This window comes from Triticum urartu, chromosome 3A (assembly GCF_056163025.1).
Source record: "Triticum urartu cultivar PI428250 chromosome 3A, HENAU_Tu73, whole genome shotgun sequence".
Taxonomy (NCBI): Eukaryota; Viridiplantae; Streptophyta; class Magnoliopsida; order Poales; family Poaceae; genus Triticum; species Triticum urartu.
This window is the reverse complement of record NC_141875.1, coordinates 714720396-714741976: the sequence shown is the minus strand read 5'-3', so window position 1 is coordinate 714741976 and position 21581 is coordinate 714720396. Positions and strand designations below refer to the sequence as shown.

The window sequence follows — 21581 nt, the reverse complement described above, 5'->3', positions numbered from 1 at the left end:
ATATGACACTAATGAAGGCGATCTCAGAAAATAGTGTGGCAGAAAGAACCAAACCTATAACATTAAATGAAATCACCTACGATCACACAATACTTTAGATTTTCTATATACATAATTCTATCTTGATAAAAATTATCATTAATAAATGGAGGATTGTATGTCCAACTATCTATCTGCAGAATAAATATAAAATATTTCATTAATATATGGAGCAGTATATCTGCCTGCCTATGCACACAGAATAAATTGATCGAAGAAAAAAAAAATCTATGACACTAATGAGGCTTATCTACGAAAAATATTGTGGCAGAAAGAAGTGAAACTAGGACATTAAATGAGGTTCCCCTATATATATATCCTATGTAAATGCTAGCAAATTAATGTTGCTGACCACACCATCTATATAATCGTACTCTCTGGATGCCCCGAGCAAAGCAACGCCACCAACTTAACCGTGAGTTAATACATCCATTGCCATGGAACACTTACGTTTCCTGGTCATCCTCCCGCTCTTTGGCTTGGCTATGGCCTTGCAGTTGAGCGCCCCATTTCAAGCTGCGCAAGCCCCACAACCGATCTATGACACAGAAGACCATGAGCTAACAGGTGACAACTTCTACCATATCGAGCCGGTGGACCTCGAACTGAGTAGTCAATGTGTTAGCCATAGCTCTATATGGAAGTCCGGGTGTCCTATGAACGCGGATCTGGCACTATGCGACGACTCCATCAACAGTAGAAGAGGCGTGCCTGTGTCGATCAAGCTGGCCGCGGCGACCAACGGCTCCGACAAGGAGGCATCACCCCTGTGACGCCCCCGATTCGATCGTACACTAATCATACACGCAAACGTGTACGATCAAGATCAGGGACTCATGGGAAGATATCACAACACAACTCTACAAATAAAATAAGTCATACAAGCATCATATTACAAGCCAGGGGCCACGAGGGCTCGAATACAAGAGCTCGATCATAGACGAGTCAGCGGAAGCAACAATATCTGAGTACAGACATAAGTTAAACAAGTTTTCCTTAAGAAGGCTAGCACAAACTGGGATACAGATCGAAAGAGGCGCAGGCCTCCTGCCTGGGATCCTCCTAACTACTCCTGGTCGTCGTCAGCGGGCTGCACGTGGTAGTAGGCACCTCCGGTGTAGTAGGAGTTGTCGTCGACGGTGGCGTTTGGCTCCTGGACTCCAGCATCTGGTTGCGACAACCAGGTAGAAGGGAAAGGGGGAAAAGAAGGAGAAAGCAACCGTGAGTACTCATCCAAAGTACTCGCAAGCAAGGAGCTACACTACATATGCATGGGTATATGTGTAAAGGCCATATCGGTGGATTGAACTGCAGAATGCCAGAATAAGAGGGGATAGCTAATCCTGTCGAAGACTACGCTTCTGGTAGCCTCCGTCTTGCAGCATGTAGAAGAGAGTAGACTGAAATCCTCCAAGTAGCATCGCATAGCATAACCCTAACCGATGATCCTCCCCTCGTCGCCCTGTGAGAGAGCGACCATCGGTAGTATCTGACACTTGGAAGGGTGTGTTTTATTAAGTATCCGGTTCTAGTTGTCATAAGGTCAAGGTACAACTCCAAGTCGTCCTGTTACCGAAGATCACGGCTATTCGAATAGATTAACTTCCCTGCAGGGGTGCACCACATAACCCAACACGCTCGATCCCATTTGGCCGGACACACTTTTCTGGGTCATGCCCGGCCTCGGAAGATCAACACGTCGCAGCCCTACCTAGGCACAACAGAGAGGTCAGCACGCCGGTCTAAATCCTATGGCACAGGGGTCTGGGCCCATCGCCCATTACACACCTGCACGTGCGTACGCGGCCGGAAGCGGAACTAGCCCCCTTAATACAAGAGCAGGCTTACGGTCCAATCTGGCGCGCGCCACTCAGTAGCTGACGTCACGAAGGCTTCGGCTGATACCACGACGTCGAGTGCCCATAACTGTCCCCGCGTAGATGGTTAGTGCGTATAGGCCAGTAGCCAGACTCAGATCAAATACCAAGATCTCGTTAAACGTGTTAAGTATCCGCGAACACCGACCAGGGCCAGGCCCACCTCTCTCCTAGGTGGTCTCAACCTGCCCTGTCGCTCCGCCACAAAGTAACAGTCGGGGGCCATCGGGAACCCAGGCCCACCTCTACCGGGATGGAGCCACCTGCCCCTTCAGCCCCCAACTCCGAACAGTATCACCGATAATGTAACAGTGTAAAGTATATAGTATATGCCCGTGATCACCTCCCGAAGTGACCACGGCCCAGTAGTATAGCATGGCAGACGGACAAGAGTGTAGGGCCACTGATGGAACACTAGCATCCTATACTAAGCAGTAGGATAGCAGGTAAAGGTAACAACAGTAGTAGCAAGGGCAGGCTATGCAGCAGTATAGGATTAACTGAAAGCAGTAACATGCTACACTACTCTAATGCAAGTAGTATAGAGAAGAATAGGTGATATCTGGTGATCAAGGGGGGGCTTGCCTGGTTGCTCTGGCAAGGAGGGGTTGTCAACACCGTAGTCGATCAGGGGTACCGGCAGCGGTCTCGGGTCTACCGGAAAGAAGTAACGGAGGGGGGACACAATAAATAACAGAGCAAACAAAGCAACACAAAGCATAACATGGCAATGCGCGGTGTTAGGGGTGACCTAACGAAGTATGAGGTGATATCGATGAAGGGGGGAAACATCCGGGAAAATATCCGATGTTTCGCTTTTTCGGACAGATGAATCGGAGGGGGAAAGTTGCGTGTTCGCTATGCTAGGGATGTGTGGCAGACGAATGGGCTGCGTATTCGGATTCGTCTCGTCGTTCTGAGCAACTTTCATGTACAAAGTATTTTAATCCGTGCTATGGTTAATTTTATATTGAATTTCAAAGTTTTAATTGATTTTCTAAAATTATTATTATTTCGAAAATAAACAGTAAATGCTACGGGTACACAGAAGTGTACCCAACATTATGCACATGTGGCTGACAGATGGGGCCAGAGGGCCCAGTTGACCAGGTCAATAGAGACTAGTCAACCAGTGAATAGTAGAAATGGGTCCGCATGTCATTGACTCTAAGTCTAGTAGTTTAGGAAATCTTGCTTAATTAACAGCAGGGCCCATTTGTCATAGACTTAGCCGTTTTAGAACAACTAACTAAAGCTAATAAACAGAGGGGACCACTTGTCATTTGTTATTATACTAATTGAGCACTAAAGTATTACTAACTAAACTAAACAAGGGCCGGCCTGGTGGCACAACCGTGGGGCTGGTTGTGCACACACGCACAGACCACACACGACACGCAACACAGTATGCTAGGTGTTAATTATGTTCTCTATTGACAAAAGATAGCAATTTGTGATTTTCATATGATTTCATCCAGGCATCAAATGGATTTGGTCCAATGAACACATTTGAGCCTTGTCAAGTGTACTACCTACTCATATTATTTTCACACATACTAACAACTGTTTAATTGTTGATTAGGGGATGTTTAGGGGGGTTAATCAGTGTAAAATCCCGAAAGCTAGCCATATAGCTACACTAATTAGCAGCAGCAGCAGATTCAGTAGAGCAGCAGGTTGCAGCACGGGCAGCAGTGCTGCGAGCAGCAGCAGGCGATGGCGAGGCCACGCACGGGCGTGCGGGCAAGGGCGCGCTGGGCGCAGGCGGTCGCGGCCAGGACGCGCGAAGCAGGCGTGGGGCGGCTACAGGATGCAGTCCAAGGACGTGGCCACGGCGGGCGCGAGCAGAGACAGGGCGCGGTGGGCGGGAGCGGCGATGTGTGGGGTTCGCGTGCGTGTGAGGGCCACGGCAGGGGCGCATGACCGCGCGCGAGAGCGGAGCTCCGGTCATGGCGTCCGAAACACCGGCCGACGATGAGCAGCGGTAGCAGGACGGTGGGCTCGGCGGAGGCACCGCCACGCGCGGGCGAGCACGCACGGGGACGCGGTCGGGTGCAGCCGGTCATGGCCAGAGGCCAACGGAGCACGGGTGAGGGAGTCGTGCTAGCGGCCGTAGGCTACGGCAACAAGCGGAAGATGCGCTAATGGACCGAATCCAACGGGGAAGAGGAGGAGAAGGAGTAGAGGCTCACGGTGTGGCACAAGAAAGGCCGGCAACGGATTAGTAGTAGCAGGACGGTCGCAGCGGACGGAGCTCGTCGGCGGCCGTAGGTGCGGGGAAGAACCCGATCCCGATGGTCGAGGGGGTCCGAGCTCGATCTTGTGGATGGGGAGGACGCAGTCGACGACGTTGGTGCAGACGAACAAGTTGGAGAGGCACGGGGGAGACGGTCGCCGCGGTGGTGGCCAACGACTGCGACGTAGGCGCTCGGGTGAGCCAAGAGGACGATGAGGGAGAGAGAGAAGATGGATCTGGGAGGAAGGGCGCCGAGGAGGAGTGAGGCGAGTGGGAAGAAAATATCTGGGGGGAGGGGCGCCTCGGTGAAGGCCTTATCCTCCCACGGCATGGCCGGCGAGGTGGTTCGACGGGGACGCGATCCTGTTCGGGCATGGTCGTGAACAGAAGAAGACGACCGGGGGTTAGGTGCGCTGACTTGGGTGAGGCCCAGTGGGGGCACGTGCTCTCTCTTCCTTTTCTTCTTCTCGGTTTTCTTTTTATTATTCTGTTTTCTTTTAACAGCCTCCATTTGCATTTAAATAAGCCACCAAACGACTTTGCAAAAATGTGGAGTTGGACAAAACAAATACTAGGAAATATTGAGCACTGCCACAAAAAAAGCTTGACACCTAAAAAATTTAGTTTAATATTTTATAATTTATAAAAGGCATTTGATTATTGTTTTTAGCCACTGATATATATACTTGGGAGCAATTAAAGACTTTAAAACAATGTTGGATCACCACCATAAATAATGATGGAATATTTGCAATACTTTGAACATTTTATTTTGCATGTTTGAGAAATTTGAATTTTGCACTTTAGTTTGAACTTGAATTTGGATTGCGATTTTTATCAACTGCGGATTAGTAATAGTAAAGTGATGACATGGCACCATTAACGAGGGTTTACTGTAGTTTAATTATCCGGGCGTCACAATTCTCCTCCACTACAAGAAATCTCGTCCCGAGATTTAGGAGGGGACTACGGGGGAAAGAGTAGGTTGCGAAATTCTAATGGGTCTTCTCGGTCTTTGTTGCACTTCCCGAAGTAGTTGATCCTTTCCGTTGATGTCTTCATTCCTATGCTTCAGTCATCATGATGAAGCCGGCATCCCTTCTTCAGGATCACCATCATATGTACGAAAATTATAAGGGGTAGCTTCGAAAGGACCGACCTCTACAAGGTTGCTTATCTGGTAGATGACATCAGGGAAAGTGGGGGAAAGTAACTCTCGAATTGAAACTTAAGAAATTTTTGAGAGCAAAATAAGAAGGGGAAAAATAGAAGTTTCAAGCACATAGGCAATCGTTCGTTGCCCAAAACGAAGTGTTAAAGGGGTTCAGAGCAATGGGAATAAGTATTGCGTCTGATGCCAGAATTGATGATCTCTCGGAAGGTGGCTCATGAATTACATACGAGGCCATGCACGAGGAACAACCTTGGGAACAAGGGGTGTACAGGAGAGTCAGGTTTCGATCATGTGGAATTTGTGGGTTATGGGCCCACCATGTGGGTTAAAAGTAGAAAGGGCGGTGATATTTTGCACAGTCATGATAACAAGGCATGTCAGAGGATAGCCTGTCATTTATGTCAACAATAACATCGGTACCAAGGGCGAGGGACGAAGAGAACCATTTTCCTGCTCATTGAACGAGGCGGACCAATAGGAAAAGTTCTCGTCCATCGGTGGTTACCGGAATGCTACCAACAAAAGCAATAGGGTCTTACTGACACGGTTGTACACCAAGGTGTTTACATAAGCAAAAGAACATTACTGCTTAGATCATATAGATCACCAGAAAGGTTAAACAAAACAATGGAATGGAAAATGTGATCATCAGATTAACAGAACAATGGAAAATAACATGTGTTTAAACACATATTTCAAGGGTATATCCTTCCCAAGGACAAGCAGATGATATCCATGACATGATAGAAGGTAGAAACCATTTAGGAAAGGGAAGAGAACTTTAAAGACATTACCCATACAGCGGTGTTTGGATAATTGAGCAGGAAACATTTAACATTAGGCTTTAAATGTTCTTGTTGAAAATAGGAGTACCATATATATGCTTCGAGATAGCATGGACATGGTCTTCATGCAAAGGTCAGACTTTGGAAACACAAAGGATCCATCAGGAATAACTTGTAGAATAAGTCTTACAATTTCCTCATGGAAGAATGGATAACCTTGCTGAAAAGGAATCTATAACCATAGGGCCTCCGGCCGGGTGTGCTAAGCACGACATCCTTGATATAAAAGATGGTAATACTCCAAGGTAAAGAAGACCAAATGTTGGATAGCAAGGAACTCAAGGTATAACACAGAACATGAACAAGTTTGTGTTGGAGGGAAGGCAATAAAGTTGTCGATGATAACACAATTCATCGAGTGGCAAGGATGGTATTTCTCATCATGAATTCGATTGATATCCTAGAAGAGCTCATAAGATTGATGATGATCACGACACAATTGTTGAGAGATTTCATGAAGATGTAATCGGTCGGCGATGACATCAAGTCAAATGATGGTGCAGCGAAAGTCAAATAATACTTGAAGAAGGACTCATAAGACATTATGTAGTTCCATGATAATCTCGAGATACCAGAGGGGGTAATACTTGATAACAGATCAAAGTAGAGGTTGGACTGGGGTATTGCTCTACAGAAGAGAAGCGCTTAAACTTGCACACGAAATGGTATTTAAAGGAGAACATGGTCGGAACCACGATTGCAAAAGGCCAGATCCCAGATATGAGATGAACTTATACCAAGGGGATAATTAATGTAAGAGAAGCTTCAATGATAAGATCTACATTGTTTCCATGGGCATGAACACAAGGTTCAAGGTCGACTCCCACTTCTTCAATGTATAACCTTCCATTCACTTCTCGCTTTTTGAAAATGACATTAGTTGTTGAAAGTTTTACCTGGTGCAATACCAAATAAGCATGACCCGTGAAATCTTTCGGGTTCACACGGATTAGGGAAGGCGTAGGTTCAACCCATCAGGGCATCTTAGGAACATATACCACAAACTTCGGAGTAAATAATACAAGTTCGAAAGTAGAGCATGGTTCACAAAGCAGAGGATACAATTTACCAAAGGCATTATGTATCCAAAGAAAAGCTCACAATGTTTAATGAATATGAAGGACGGTGTCGAATAAAATCCAACAAAGGATCTGGTGGTCCACAAGGGATCTAATGTGAGCATCGGTACTCAACGAGAGGAAGAAAAAGGTAAGAAGATCAGACCATAGAAACAACTGACTAATTTAAGCTCAAATGCAACGGAATTATGATTTTTAAATCAAGGGATAAAAAGCAACACTCTGATTAGGGTTGGATAAGTTGAGTCGCTTTAGGGGTACAATCAACAACTATTTGAATGGTCGAAACCAGCTCATGTTTGGGAAGACATCCGAGCTGAAAAGATAATTTATAAGGATCAACTGATGATTGCGTGCATTCGCACACATGCTGAATCAATATGGTCAGAATGTTCATCACAAGGATTTTAACGAATATTGCTTGACATATGGAATTAACCATTATGCAAGCAGGTAAAGAAGATCAAGAGCAATAGGCTACTGAGGATTTCGGAAGGTCGAATGGCATTTCGAAGAATTTTGTGAAATACCTGAACAAATGGAGATGAACGAATCCCCGGCAAATGCGAGGAATTATTCATACATGTATTCATGAGGAAAAGGAGCCGCAAGACAGTAGACACAAAGGATCCTCGGAATATCCGAAGTATTTCAGTGTATATTGTAATAACAACAACAATTGGAAATGAAGTTATGGACGACAAGTGTATGTAGCCTTCCATAGGGATTTATCGGTGGTATGGAAGTGCAACGGCGAAGGGCACAAGGGTCTCAGGGAAACATCGGAGAGTATCTTCAAAATATTCTGGTGCAGCCAGCGATCATCTGGACTGAAGAGGCTCTCCGGGAGAAAGTAATTACAAGAACCTAATGTTAGAGTTTTAGTAAATTCATTTAACCCGAATAGAAGAGATGTCAGAGTCCCAGAGTATAGGTCAAGAAATAAAAGATCCTACTACCACCCAATGGCGACGTGGGCCCGTAAGCCGCACAGCCATGTTAGTAAAAGTTTTGCAATGACTAGACTCAACTTCGGCCAAAGAGTGTGGAAGGGGGATTCCTACAGGCAGTCGGCTCTGATACCAATTTGTGACGCCCCCGATTCGATCGTACACTAATCATACACGCAAACGTGTACGATCAAGATCAGGGACTCATGGGAAGATATCACAACACAACTCTACAAATAAAATAAGTCATACAAGCATCATATTACAAGCCAGGGGCCACGAGGGCTCGAATACAAGAGCTCGATCATAGACGAGTCAGCGGAAGCAACAATATCTGAGTACAGACATAAGTTAAACAAGTTTTCCTTAAGAAGGCTAGCACAAACTGGGATACAGATCGAAAGAGGCGCAGGCCTCCTGCCTGGGATCCTCCTAACTACTCCTGGTCGTCGTCAGCGGGCTGCACGTGGTAGTAGGCACCTCCGGTGTAGTAGGAGTTGTCGTCGACGGTGGCGTTTGGCTCCTGGACTCCAGCATCTGGTTGCGACAACCAGGTAGAAGGGAAAGGGGGAAAAGAAGGAGAAAGCAATCGTGAGTACTCATCCAAAGTACTCGCAAGCAAGGAGCTACACTACATATGCATGGGTATATGTGTAAAGGCCATATCGGTGGATTGAACTGCAGAATGCCAGAATAAGAGGGGATAGCTAATCCTGTCGAAGACTACGCTTCTGGCAGCCTCCGTCTTGCAGCATGTAGAAGAGAGTAGACTGAAGTCCTCCAAGTAGCATCGCATAGCATAACCCTAACCGATGATCCTCCCCTCGTCGCCCTGTGAGAGAGCGACCATCGGTAGTATCTGACACTTGGAAGGGTGTGTTTTATTAAGTATCCGGTTCTAGTTGTCATAAGGTCAAGGTACAACTCCAAGTCGTCCTGTTACCGAAGATCACGGCTATTCGAATAGATTAACTTCCCTGCAGGGGTGCACCACATAACCCAACACGCTCGATCCCATTTGGCCGGACACACTTTTCTGGGTCATGCCCGGCCTCGGAAGATCAACACGTCGCAGCCCTACCTAGGCACAACAGAGAGGTCAGCACGCCGGTCTAAATCCTATGGAACAGGGGTCTGGGCCCATCGCCCATTGCACACCTGCACGTTGCGTACGCGGCCGGAAGCGGAACTAGCCCCCTTAATACAAGAGCAGGCTTACGGTCCAATCTGGCGCGCGCCACTCAGTAGCTGACGTCACGAAGGCTTCGGCTGATACCACGACGTCGAGTGCCCATAACTGTCCCCGCGTAGATGGTTAGTGCGTATAGGCCAGTAGCCAGACTCAGATCAAATACCAAGATCTCGTTAAACGTGTTAAGTATCCGCGAACACCGACCAGGGCCAGGCCCACCTCTCTCCTAGGTGGTCTCAACCTGCCCTGTCGCTCCGCCACAAAGTAACAGTCGGGGGCCATCGGGAACCCAGGCCCACCTCTACCGGGATGGAGCCACCTGCCCCTTCAGCCCCCAACTCCGAACAGTATCACCGATAATGTAACAGTGTAAAGTATATAGTATATGCCCGTGATCACCTCCCGAAGTGACCACGGCCCAGTAGTATAGCATGGCAGACGGACAAGAGTGTAGGGCCACTGATGGAACACTAGCATCCTATACTAAGCAGTAGGATAGCAGGTAAAGGTAACAACAGTAGTAGCAAGGGCAGGCTATGCAGCAGTATAGGATTAACTGAAAGCAGTAACATGCTACACTACTCTAATGCAAGTAGTATAGAGAAGAATAGGTGATATCTGGTGATCAAGGGGGGGCTTGCCTGGTTGCTCTGGCAAGGAGGGGTTGTCAACACCGTAGTCGATCAGGGGTACCGGCAGCGGTCTCGGGTCTACCGGAAAGAAGTAACGGAGGGGGGACACAATAAATAACAGAGCAAACAAAGCAACACAAAGCATAACATGGCAATGCGCGGTGTTAGGGGTGACCTAACGAAGTATGAGGTGATATCGATGAAGGGGGGAAACATCCGGGAAAATATCCGATGTTTCGCTTTTTCGGACAGATGAATCGGAGGGGGAAAGTTGCGTGTTCGCTATGCTAGGGATGTGTGGCAGACGAATGGGCTGCGTATTCGGATTCGTCTCGTCGTTCTGAGCAACTTTCATGTACAAAGTATTTTAATCCGTGCTATGGTTAATTTTATATTGAATTTCAAAGTTTTAATTGATTTTCTAAAATTATTATTATTTCGAAAATAAACAGTAAATGCTACGGGTACACAGAAGTGTACCCAACATTATGCACATGTGGCTGACAGATGGGGCCAGAGGGCCCAGTTGACCAGGTCAATAGAGACTAGTCAACCAGTGAATAGTAGAAATGGGTCCGCATGTCATTGACTCTAAGTTTAGTAGTTTAGGAAATCTTGCTTAATTAACAGCAGGGCCCATTTGTCATAGACTTAGCCGTTTTAGAACAACTAACTAAAGCTAATAAACAGAGGGGACCACTTGTCATTTGTTATTATACTAATTGAGCACTAAAGTATTACTAACTAAACTAAACAAGGGCCGGCCTGGTGGCACAACCGTGGGGCTGGTTGTGCACACACGCACAGACCACACACGACACGCAACACAGTATGCTAGGTGTTAATTATGTTCTCTATTGACAGAAGATAGCAATTTGTGATTTTCATATGATTTCATCCAGGCATCAAATGGATTTGGTCCAATGAACACATTTGAGCCTTGTCAAGTGTACTACCTACTCATATTATTTTCACACATACTAACAACTGTTTAATTGTTGATTAGGGGATGTTTAGGGGGGTTAATCAGTGTAAAATCCCGAAAGCTAGCCATATAGCTACACTAATTAGCAGCAGCAGCAGATTCAGTAGAGCAGCAGGTTGCAGCACGGGCAGCAGTGCTGCGAGCAGCAGCAGGCGATGGCGAGGCCACGCACGGGCGTGCGGGCAAGGGCGCGCTGGGCGCAGGCGGTCGCGGCCAGGACGCGCGAAGCAGGCGTGGGGCGGCTACAGGATGCAGTCCAAGGACGTGGCCACGGCGGGCGCGAGCAGAGACAGGGCGCGGTGGGCGGCAACGCAGGGAGCGGCGATGTGTGGGGTTCGCGTGCGTGTGAGGGCCACGGCAGGGGCGCATGACCGCGCGCGAGAGCGGAGCTCCGGTCATGGCGTCCGAAACACCGGCCGACGATGAGCAGCGGTAGCAGGACGGTGGGCTCGGCGGAGGCACCGCCACGCGCGGGCGAGCACGCACGGGGACGCGGTCGGGTGCAGCCGGTCATGGCCAGAGGCCAACGGAGCACGGGTGAGGGAGTCGTGCTAGCGGCCGTAGGCTACGGCAACAAGCGGAAGATGCGCTAATGGACCGAATCCAACGGGGAAGAGGAGGAGAAGGAGTAGAGGCTCACGGTGTGGCACAAGAAAGGCCGGCAACGGATTAGTAGTAGCAGGACGGTCGCAGCGGACGGAGCTCGTCGGCGGCCGTAGGTGCGGGGAAGAACCCGATCCCGATGGTCGAGGGGGTCCGAGCTCGATCTTGTGGATGGGGAGGACGCAGTCGACGACGTTGGTGCAGACGAACAAGTTGGAGAGGCACGGGGGAGACGGTCGCCGCGGTGGTGGCCAACGACTGCGACGTAGGCGCTCGGGTGAGCCAAGAGGACGATGAGGGAGAGAGAGAAGATGGATCTGGGAGGAAGGGCGCCGAGGAGGAGTGAGGCGAGTGGGAAGAAAATATCTGGGGGGAGGGGCGCCTCGGTGAAGGCCTTATCCTCCCACGGCATGGCCGGCGAGGTGGTTCGACGGGGACGCGATCCTGTTCGGGCATGGTCGTGAACAGAAGAAGACGACCGGGGGTTAGGTGCGCTGACTTGGGTGAGGCCCAGTGGGGGCACGTGCTCTCTCTTCCTTTTCTTCTTCTCGGTTTTCTTTTTATTATTCTGTTTTCTTTTAACAGCCTCCATTTGCATTTAAATAAGCCACCAAACGACTTTGCAAAAATGTGGAGTTGGACAAAACAAATACTAGGAAATATTGAGCACTGCCACAAAAAAAGCTTGACACCTAAAAAATTTAGTTTAATATTTTATAATTTATAAAAGGCATTTGATTATTGTTTTTAAACACTGATATATATACTTGGGAGCAATTAAAGACTTTAAAACAATGTTGGATCACCACCATAAATAATGATGGAATATTTGCAATACTTTGAACATTTTATTTTGCATGTTTGAGAAATTTGAATTTTGCACTTTAGTTTGAACTTGAATTTGGATTGCGATTTTTATCAACTGCGGATTAGTAATAGTAAAGTGATGACATGGCACCATTAACGAGGGTTTACTGTAGTTTAATTATCCGGGCGTCACAATTCTCCTCCACTACAAGAAATCTCGTCCCGAGATTTAGGAGGGGACTACGGGGGAAAGAGTAGGTTGCGAAATTCTAATGGGTCTTCTCGGTCTTTGTTGCACTTCCCGAAGTAGTTGATCCTTTCCGTTGATGTCTTCATTCCTATGCTTCAGTCATCATGATGAAGCCGGCATCCCTTCTTCAGGATCACCATCATATGTACGAAAATTATAAGGGGTAGCTTCGAAAGGACCGACCTCTACAAGGTTGCTTATCTGGTAGATGACATCAGGGAAAGTGGGGGAAAGTAACTCTCGAATTGAAACTTAAGAAATTTTTGAGAGCAAAATAAGAAGGGGAAAAATAGAAGTTTCAAGCACATAGGCAATCGTTCGTTGCCCAAAACGAAGTGTTAAAGGGGTTCAGAGCAATGGGAATAAGTATTGCGTCTGATGCCAGAATTGATGATCTCTCGGAAGGTGGCTCATGAATTACATACGAGGCCATGCACGAGGAACAACCTTGGGAACAAGGGGTGTACAGGAGAGTCAGGTTTCGATCATGTGGAATTTGTGGGTTATGGGCCCACCATGTGGGTTAAAAGTAGAAAGGGCGGTGATATTTTGCACAGTCATGATAACAAGGCATGTCAGAGGATAGCCTGTCATTTATGTCAACAATAACATCGGTACCAAGGGCGAGGGACGAAGAGAACCATTTTCCTGCTCATTGAACGAGGCGGACCAATAGGAAAAGTTCTCGTCCATCGGTGGTTACCGGAATGCTACCAACAAAAGCAATAGGGTCTTACTGACACGGTTGTACACCAAGGTGTTTACATAAGCAAAAGAACATTACTGCTTAGATCATATAGATCACCAGAAAGGTTAAACAAAACAATGGAATGGAAAATGTGATCATCAGATTAACAGAACAATGGAAAATAACATGTGTTTAAACACATATTTCAAGGGTATATCCTTCCCAAGGACAAGCAGATGATATCCATGACATGATAGAAGGTAGAAACCATTTAGGAAAGGGAAGAGAACTTTAAAGACATTACCCATACAGCGGTGTTTGGATAATTGAGCAGGAAACATTTAACATTAGGCTTTAAATGTTCTTGTTGAAAATAGGAGTACCATATATATGCTTCGAGATAGCATGGACATGGTCTTCATGCAAAGGTCAGACTTTGGAAACACAAAGGATCCATCAGGAATAACTTGTAGAATAAGTCTTACAATTTCCTCATGGAAGAATGGATAACCTTGCTGAAAAGGAATCTATAACCATAGGGCCTCCGGCCGGGTGTGCTAAGCACGACATCCTTGATATAAAAGATGGTAATACTCCAAGGTAAAGAAGACCAAATGTTGGATAGCAAGGAACTCAAGGTATAACACAGAACATGAACAAGTTTGTGTTGGAGGGAAGGCAATAAAGTTGTCGATGATAACACAATTCATCGAGTGGCAAGGATGGTATTTCTCATCATGAATTCGATTGATATCCTAGAAGAGCTCATAAGATTGATGATGATCACGACACAATTGTTGAGAGATTTCATGAAGATGTAATCGGTCGGCGATGACATCAAGTCAAATGATGGTGCAGCGAAAGTCAAATAATACTTGAAGAAGGACTCATAAGACATTATGTAGTTCCATGATAATCTCGAGATACCAGAGGGGGTAATACTTGATAACAGATCAAAGTAGAGGTTGGACTGGGGTATTGCTCTACAGAAGAGAAGCGCTTAAACTTGCACACGAAATGGTATTTAAAGGAGAACATGGTCGGAACCACGATTGCAAAAGGCCAGATCCCAGATATGAGATGAACTTATACCAAGGGGATAATTAATGTAAGAGAAGCTTCAATGATAAGATCTACATTGTTTCCATGGGCATGAACACAAGGTTCAAGGTCGACTCCCACTTCTTCAATGTATAACCTTCCATTCACTTCTCGCTTTTTGAAAATGACATTAGTTGTTGAAAGTTTTACCTGGTGCAATACCAAATAAGCATGACCCGTGAAATCTTTCGGGTTCACACGGATTAGGGAAGGCGTAGGTTCAACCCATCAGGGCATCTTAGGAACATATACCACAAACTTCGGAGTAAATAATACAAGTTCGAAAGTAGAGCATGGTTCACAAAGCAGAGGATACAATTTACCAAAGGCATTATGTATCCAAAGAAAAGCTCACAATGTTTAATGAATATGAAGGACGGTGTCGAATAAAATCCAACAAAGGATCTGGTGGTCCACAAGGGATCTAATGTGAGCATCGGTACTCAACGAGAGGAAGAAAAAGGTAAGAAGATCAGACCATAGAAACAACTGACTAATTTAAGCTCAAATGCAACGGAATTATGATTTTTAAATCAAGGGATCAAAAGCAACACTCTGATTAGGGTTGGATAAGTTGAGTCGCTTTAGGGGTACAATCAACAACTATTTGAATGGTCGAAACCAGCTCATGTTTGGGAAGACATCCGAGCTGAAAAGATAATTTATAAGGATCAACTGATGATTGCGTGCATTCGCACACATGCTGAATCAATATGGTCAGAATGTTCATCACAAGGATTTTAACGAATATTGCTTGACATATGGAATTAACCATTATGCAAGCAGGTAAAGAAGATCAAGAGCAATAGGCTACTGAGGATTTCGGAAGGTCGAATGGCATTTCGAAGAATTTTGTGAAATACCTGAACAAATGGAGATGAACGAATCCCCGGCAAATGCGAGGAATTATTCATACATGTATTCATGAGGAAAAGGAGCCGCAAGACAGTAGACACAAAGGATCCTCGGAATATCCGAAGTATTTCAGTGTATATTGTAATAACAACAACAATTGGAAATGAAGTTATGGACGACAAGTGTATGTAGCCTTCCATAGGGATTTATCGGTGGTATGGAAGTGCAACGGCGAAGGGCACAAGGGTCTCAGGGAAACATCGGAGAGTATCTTCAAAATATTCTGGTGCAGCCAGCGATCATCTGGACTGAAGAGGCTCTCCGGGAGAAAGTAATTACAAGAACCTAATGTTAGAGTTTTAGTAAATTCATTTAACCCGAATAGAAGAGATGTCAGAGTCCCAGAGTATAGGTCAAGAAATAAAAGATCCTACTACCACCCAATGGCGACGTGGGCCCGTAAGCCGCACAGCCATGTTAGTAAAAGTTTTGCAATGACTAGACTCAACTTCGGCCAAAGAGTGTGGAAGGGGGATTCCTACAGGCAGTCGGCTCTGATACCAATTTGTGACGCCCCCGATTCGATCGTACACTAATCATACACGCAAACGTGTACGATCAAGATCAGGGACTCATGGGAAGATATCACAACACAACTCTACAAATAAAATAAGTCATACAAGCATCATATTACAAGCCAGGGGCCACGAGGGCTCGAATACAAGAGCTCGATCATAGACGAGTCAGCGGAAGCAACAATATCTGAGTACAGACATAAGTTAAACAAGTTTTCCTTAAGAAGGCTAGCACAAACTGGGATACAGATCGAAAGAGGCGCAGGCCTCCTGCCTGGGATCCTCCTAACTACTCCTGGTCGTCGTCAGCGGGCTGCACGTGGTAGTAGGCACCTCCGGTGTAGTAGGAGTTGTCGACGACGGTGGCGTTTGGCTCCTGGACTCCAGCATCTGGTTGCGACAACCAGGTAGAAGGGAAAGGGGGAAAAGAAGGAGAAAGCAACCGTGAGTACTCATCCAAAGTACTCGCAAGCAAGGAGCTACACTACATATGCATGGGTATATGTGTAAAGGCCATATCGGTGGATTGAACTGCAGAATGCCAGAATAAGAGGGGATAGCTAATCCTGTCGAAGATTACGCTTCTGGCAGCCTCCGTCTTGCAGCATGTAGAAGAGAGTAGACTGAAGTCCTCCAAGTAGCATCGCATAGCATAACCCTAACCGATGATCCTCCCCTCGTCGCCCTGTGAGAGAGCGACCATCGGTAGTATCTGACACTTGGAAGGGTGTGTTTTATTAAGTATCCGGTTCTAGTTGTCATAAGGTCAAGGTACAACTCCAAGTCGTCCTGTTACCGAAGATCACGGCTATTCGAATAGATTAACTTCCCTGCAGGGGTGCACCACATAACCCAACACGCTCGATCCCATTTGGCCGGACACACTTTTCTGGGTCATGCCCGGCCTCGGAAGATCAACACGTCGCAGCCCTACCTAGGCACAACAGAGAGGTCAGCACGCCGGTCTAAATCCTATGGCACAGGGGTCTGGGCCCATCGCCCATTGCACACCTGCACGTTGCGTACGCGGCCGGAAGCGGAACTAGCCCCCTTAATACAAGAGCAGGCTTACGGTCCAATCTGGCGCGCGCCACTCAGTAGCTGACGTCACGAAGGCTTCGGCTGATACCACGACGTCGAGTGCCCATAACTGTCCCCGCGTAGATGGTTAGTGCGTATAGGCCAGTAGCCAGACTCAGATCAAATACCAAGATCTCGTTAAACGTGTTAAGTATCCGCGAACACCGACCAGGGCCAGGCCCACCTCTCTCCTAGGTGGTCTCAACCTGCCCTGTCGCTCCGCCACAAAGTAACAGTCGGGGGCCATCGGGAACCCAGGCCCACCTCTACCGGGATGGAGCCACCTGCCCCTTCAGCCCCCAACTCCGAACAGTATCACCGATAATGTAACAGTGTAAAGTATATAGTATATGCCCGTGATCACCTCCCGAAGTGACCACGGCCCAGTAGTATAGCATGGCAGACGGACAAGAGTGTAGGGCCACTGATGGAACACTAGCATCCTATACTAAGCAGTAGGATAGCAGGTAAAGGTAACAACAGTAGTAGCAAGGGCAGGCTATGCAGCAGTATAGGATTAACTGAAAGCAGTAACATGCTACACTACTCTAATGCAAGCAGTATAGAGAAGAATAGGTGATATCTGGTGATCAAGGGGGGGCTTGCCTGGTTGCTCTGGCAAGGAGGGGTTGTCAACACCGTAGTCGATCGGGGGTACCGGCAGCGGTCTCGGGTCTACCGGAAAGAAGTAACGGAGGGGGGACACAATAAATAACAGAGCAAACAAAGCAACACAAAGCATAACATGGCAATGCGCGGTGTTAGGGGTGACCTAACGAAGTATGAGGTGATATCGATGAAGGGGGGAAACATCCGGAAAAATATCCGATGTTTCGCTTTTTCGGACAGATGAATCGGAGGGGGAAAGTTGCGTGTTCGCTATGCTAGGGATGTGTGGCAGACGAATGGGCTGCGTATCCGGATTCGTCTCGTCGTTCTGAGCAACTTTCATGTACAAAGTATTTTAATCCGTGCTATGGTTAATTTTATATTGAATTTCAAAGTTTTAATTGATTTTCTAAAATTATTATTATTTCGAAAATAAACAGTAAATGCTACGGGTACACAGAAGTGTACCCAACATTATGCACATGTGGCTGACAGATGGGGCCAGAGGGCCCAGTTGACCAGGTCAATAGAGACTAGTCAACCAGTGAATAGTAGAAATGGGTCCGCATGTCATTGACTCTAAGTCTAGTAGTTTAGGAAATCTTGCTTAATTAACAGCGCGGCCCATTTGTCATAGACTTAGCCGTTTTAGAACAACTAACTAAAGCTAATAACAGAGGGGACCACTTGTCATTTGTTATTATACTAATTGAGCACTAAAGTATTACTAACTAAACTAAACAAGGGCCGGCCTGGTGGCACAACCGTGAGGCTGGTTGTGCACACACGCACAGACCACACACGACACGCAACACACTATGCTAGGTGTTAATTATGTTCTCTATTGACAGAAGATAGCAATTTGTGATTTTCATATGATTTCATCCAGGCATCAAATGGATTTGGTCCAATGAACACATTTGAGCCTTGTCAAGTGTACTACCTACTCATATTATTTTCACACATACTAACAACTGTTTAACTGTTGATTAGGGGATGTTTAGGGGGGTTAATCAGTGTAAAATCCCGAAAGCTAGCCATATAGCTACACTAATTAGCAGCAGCAGCAGATTCAGTAGAGCAGCAGGTTGCAGCACGGGCAGCAGTGCTGCGAGCAGCAGCAGGCGATGGCGAGGCCACGCACGGGCGTGCGGGCAAGGGCGTGCTGGGCGCAGGCGGTCGCGGCCAGGACGCGCGAAGCAGGCGTGGGGCGGCTACAGGATGCAGTCCAAGGACGTGGCCACGGCGGGCGCGAGCAGAGACAGGGCACGGTGGGCGGCAACGCAGGGAGCGGCGATGTGTGGGGTTCGCGTGCGTGTGAGGGCCACGGCAGGGGCGCATGACCGCGCGCGGGAGCGGAGCTCCGGCCATGGCGTCCGAAACACCGCCCGACGATGAGCAGCGGTAGCAGGACGGTGGGCTCGGCGGAGGCACCGCCACGCGCGGGCGAGCACGCACGGGGACGCGGTCAGGTGCAGCCGGTCATGGCCAGAGGCCAAGGGAGCACGGGTGAGGGAGTCGTGCTAGCGGCCGTAGGCTACGGCAACAAGCGGAAGATGCGCTAATGGACCGAATCCAACGGGGAAGAGGAGGAGAAGGAGTAGAGGCTCACGGTGTGGCACAAGAAAGGCCGGCGACGGATTAGTAGTAGCAGGACGGTCGCAGCGGACGGAGCTCGTCGGCGGCCGTAGGTGCGGGGAAGAACCCGATCCCGATGGTCGAGGGGGTCCGAGCTCGATCTTGTGGATGGGGAGGACGCAGTCGACGACGTTGGTGCAGACGAACAAGTTGGAGAGGCACGGGGGAGACGGTCGCCGCGGTGGTGGCCAACGACTGTGACGTAGGCGCTCGGGTGAGCCAAGAGGACGATGAGGGAGAGAGAGAAGATGGATCTGGGAGGGAGGGCGCCGAGGAGGAGTGAGGCGAGTGGGAAGAAAATATCTGGGGGGAGGGGCGCCTCGGTGAAGGCCTTATCCTCCCACGGCATGGCCGGCGAGGTGGTTCGACGGGGACGCGATCCTGTTCGGGCACGGTCGTGAACAGAAGAAGACGACCGGGGGTTAGGTGCGCTGACTTGGGTGAGGCCCAGTGGGGGCACGTGCTCTCTCTTCCTTTTCTTCTTCTCGGTTTTCTTTTTATTGTTCTGTTTTCTTTTAACAGCCTCCATTTGCATTTAAATAAGCCACCAAACGACTTTGCAAAAATGTGGAGTTGGACAAAACAAATACTAGGAAATATTGAGCACTGCCACAAAAAAAGCTTGACACCTAAAAAATTTAGTTTAATATTTATAATTTATAAAAGGCATTTGATTATTGTTTTTAGCCACTGATATATATACTTGGGAGCAATTAAAGACTTTAAAACAATGTTGGATCACCACCATAAATAATGATGGAATATTTGCAACACTTTGAACATTTTATTTTGCATGTTTGAGAAATTTGAATTTTGCACTTTAGTTTGAACTTGAATTTGGATTGCGATTTTTATCAACTGCGATTAGTAATAGTAAAGTGATGACATGGCACCATTAACGAGGGTTTACTGTAGTTTAATTATCCGGGCGTCACAACCCCGCCTCTCGACCGACGTCGTGATCGAATTCGGCGACACCATCAACAAGTGCAAGCAGCGTCTCCAGTGGTACATGGGTGCAGGTATCACGCATAATTTGCATGTGACCGTCGGCCACTTCATAAATACGGAGGGGAGCGACGTGCTGACAGATGGCACGGACAAAAAGTTCATTTTTCGCGTCGAGAGGCATCACGGCGCATACAAGCTGACATCGTGCTACGCCCCGGGGTGCAAACATGAGCCGTGCGGTTGCCGTGATCTGGTGTTGTACAAATATAACAAAAAGTGGTGGCTGGTAGTTAAGGAAAATGGGTGGCAGGGGCTGCCCCTGGTGGTTGTGTTCGAAAAGTGTCCTAAGCCGTGCTTTCCTCTTAAGGGCCTGCCTCATTAGTAATCTTGTAGTGTTATGTACTATTCCCTCTGTTCCATAATATAAAAACGTTTTTCAAACTATGTTAGCTTGAAAAACGTTTTTATATTATGGGACGGAGGGAGTACTATCTTGCTAGTTAACCGATCATTGCCAGAAATAAATAACGGTTTTGCGATGAAAATTAGTTACCTCACATCTAACTCTTTCAACGTTCGATTTGTGTTGTCTTTAATATTCGTGCATGGATTTTTTTTAGGGAAATTTTCGTGCATGGATGATTTGGTGTTGTCATGTGTCAGGCCTTTTTCTAATTCACAGGCTACTGTGTGTTCTTGGCGTTGTGTTACATGCAACTGCGGCCCGTCGTTTTGAACGCGTGGGCCACGAAAGAGTGTCAGAGAGACGCGTTGCGCTCCTTGTTTACTTTTCCCGTACTATGTTTGCGGCGCATGGGAAGGGATCAACAAGATTTAACCTTTTTTTTCGAAAAAACTTTCAATCTATTCATCTTCTATCATGATAATACAACAAACACTAGAAATAGTAAAAATTACATCCAGATCCGTAGACCACCTAGCAACGACTACAATCACTGAAGCGAGCCGAAGGCGCGCCACCGTCATCACCCCTCCCTCGCCGGAGTCGGGCACAACTTGTTGTATTAAACAGTCGGGAAGTCGTCGTGTTAAGACCCCTTAAGACCAGCGCACCAGAACAGCAACCGTCGCTGATGAAGAATAACGTAGATCGAAAGTATCCAACCTGAAGACACACGAATATAGACGAACCACAACCAGATCCGAACAAATCCACCGAAGATAGATCCGCCGGAGACACACCTTCACACGCCCACCAACGATGCTAGACGCACCACCGGAAACGGGGACCAGGCGGGAAGACCTTTATTCCATGTTCAGGGAGCCGCCGCCGTCTCGTCTTCCTGAGTAGGACACAAACCCTAACAAATCTTGAATGAACGACTAACAACGGAGGCCTCCCGCCGGCCCTTGCCAGGATCCACCGCGCCGCCATGGCACTAGGGCCACCGGAG

The 21581-nt window shown here is 47.4% G+C and overlaps 1 protein-coding gene across 1 annotated transcript; it reads left to right on the top strand.

The window, feature by feature from the left end:
* Nucleotides 1-461: 461 nt before the first annotated feature.
* On the top strand, nucleotides 462-20548 carry LOC147982081 (alpha-amylase/subtilisin inhibitor-like). The gene is made up of 2 exons (XM_087517274.1): nucleotides 462-808; nucleotides 20131-20548. The coding sequence occupies exons 1-2, from the start codon at nucleotides 477-479 to the stop codon at nucleotides 20546-20548; spliced, it is 750 nt and encodes a 249-aa protein (XP_087373400.1). The 5' UTR covers nucleotides 462-476.
* Nucleotides 20549-21581: the final 1033 nt, after the last annotated feature.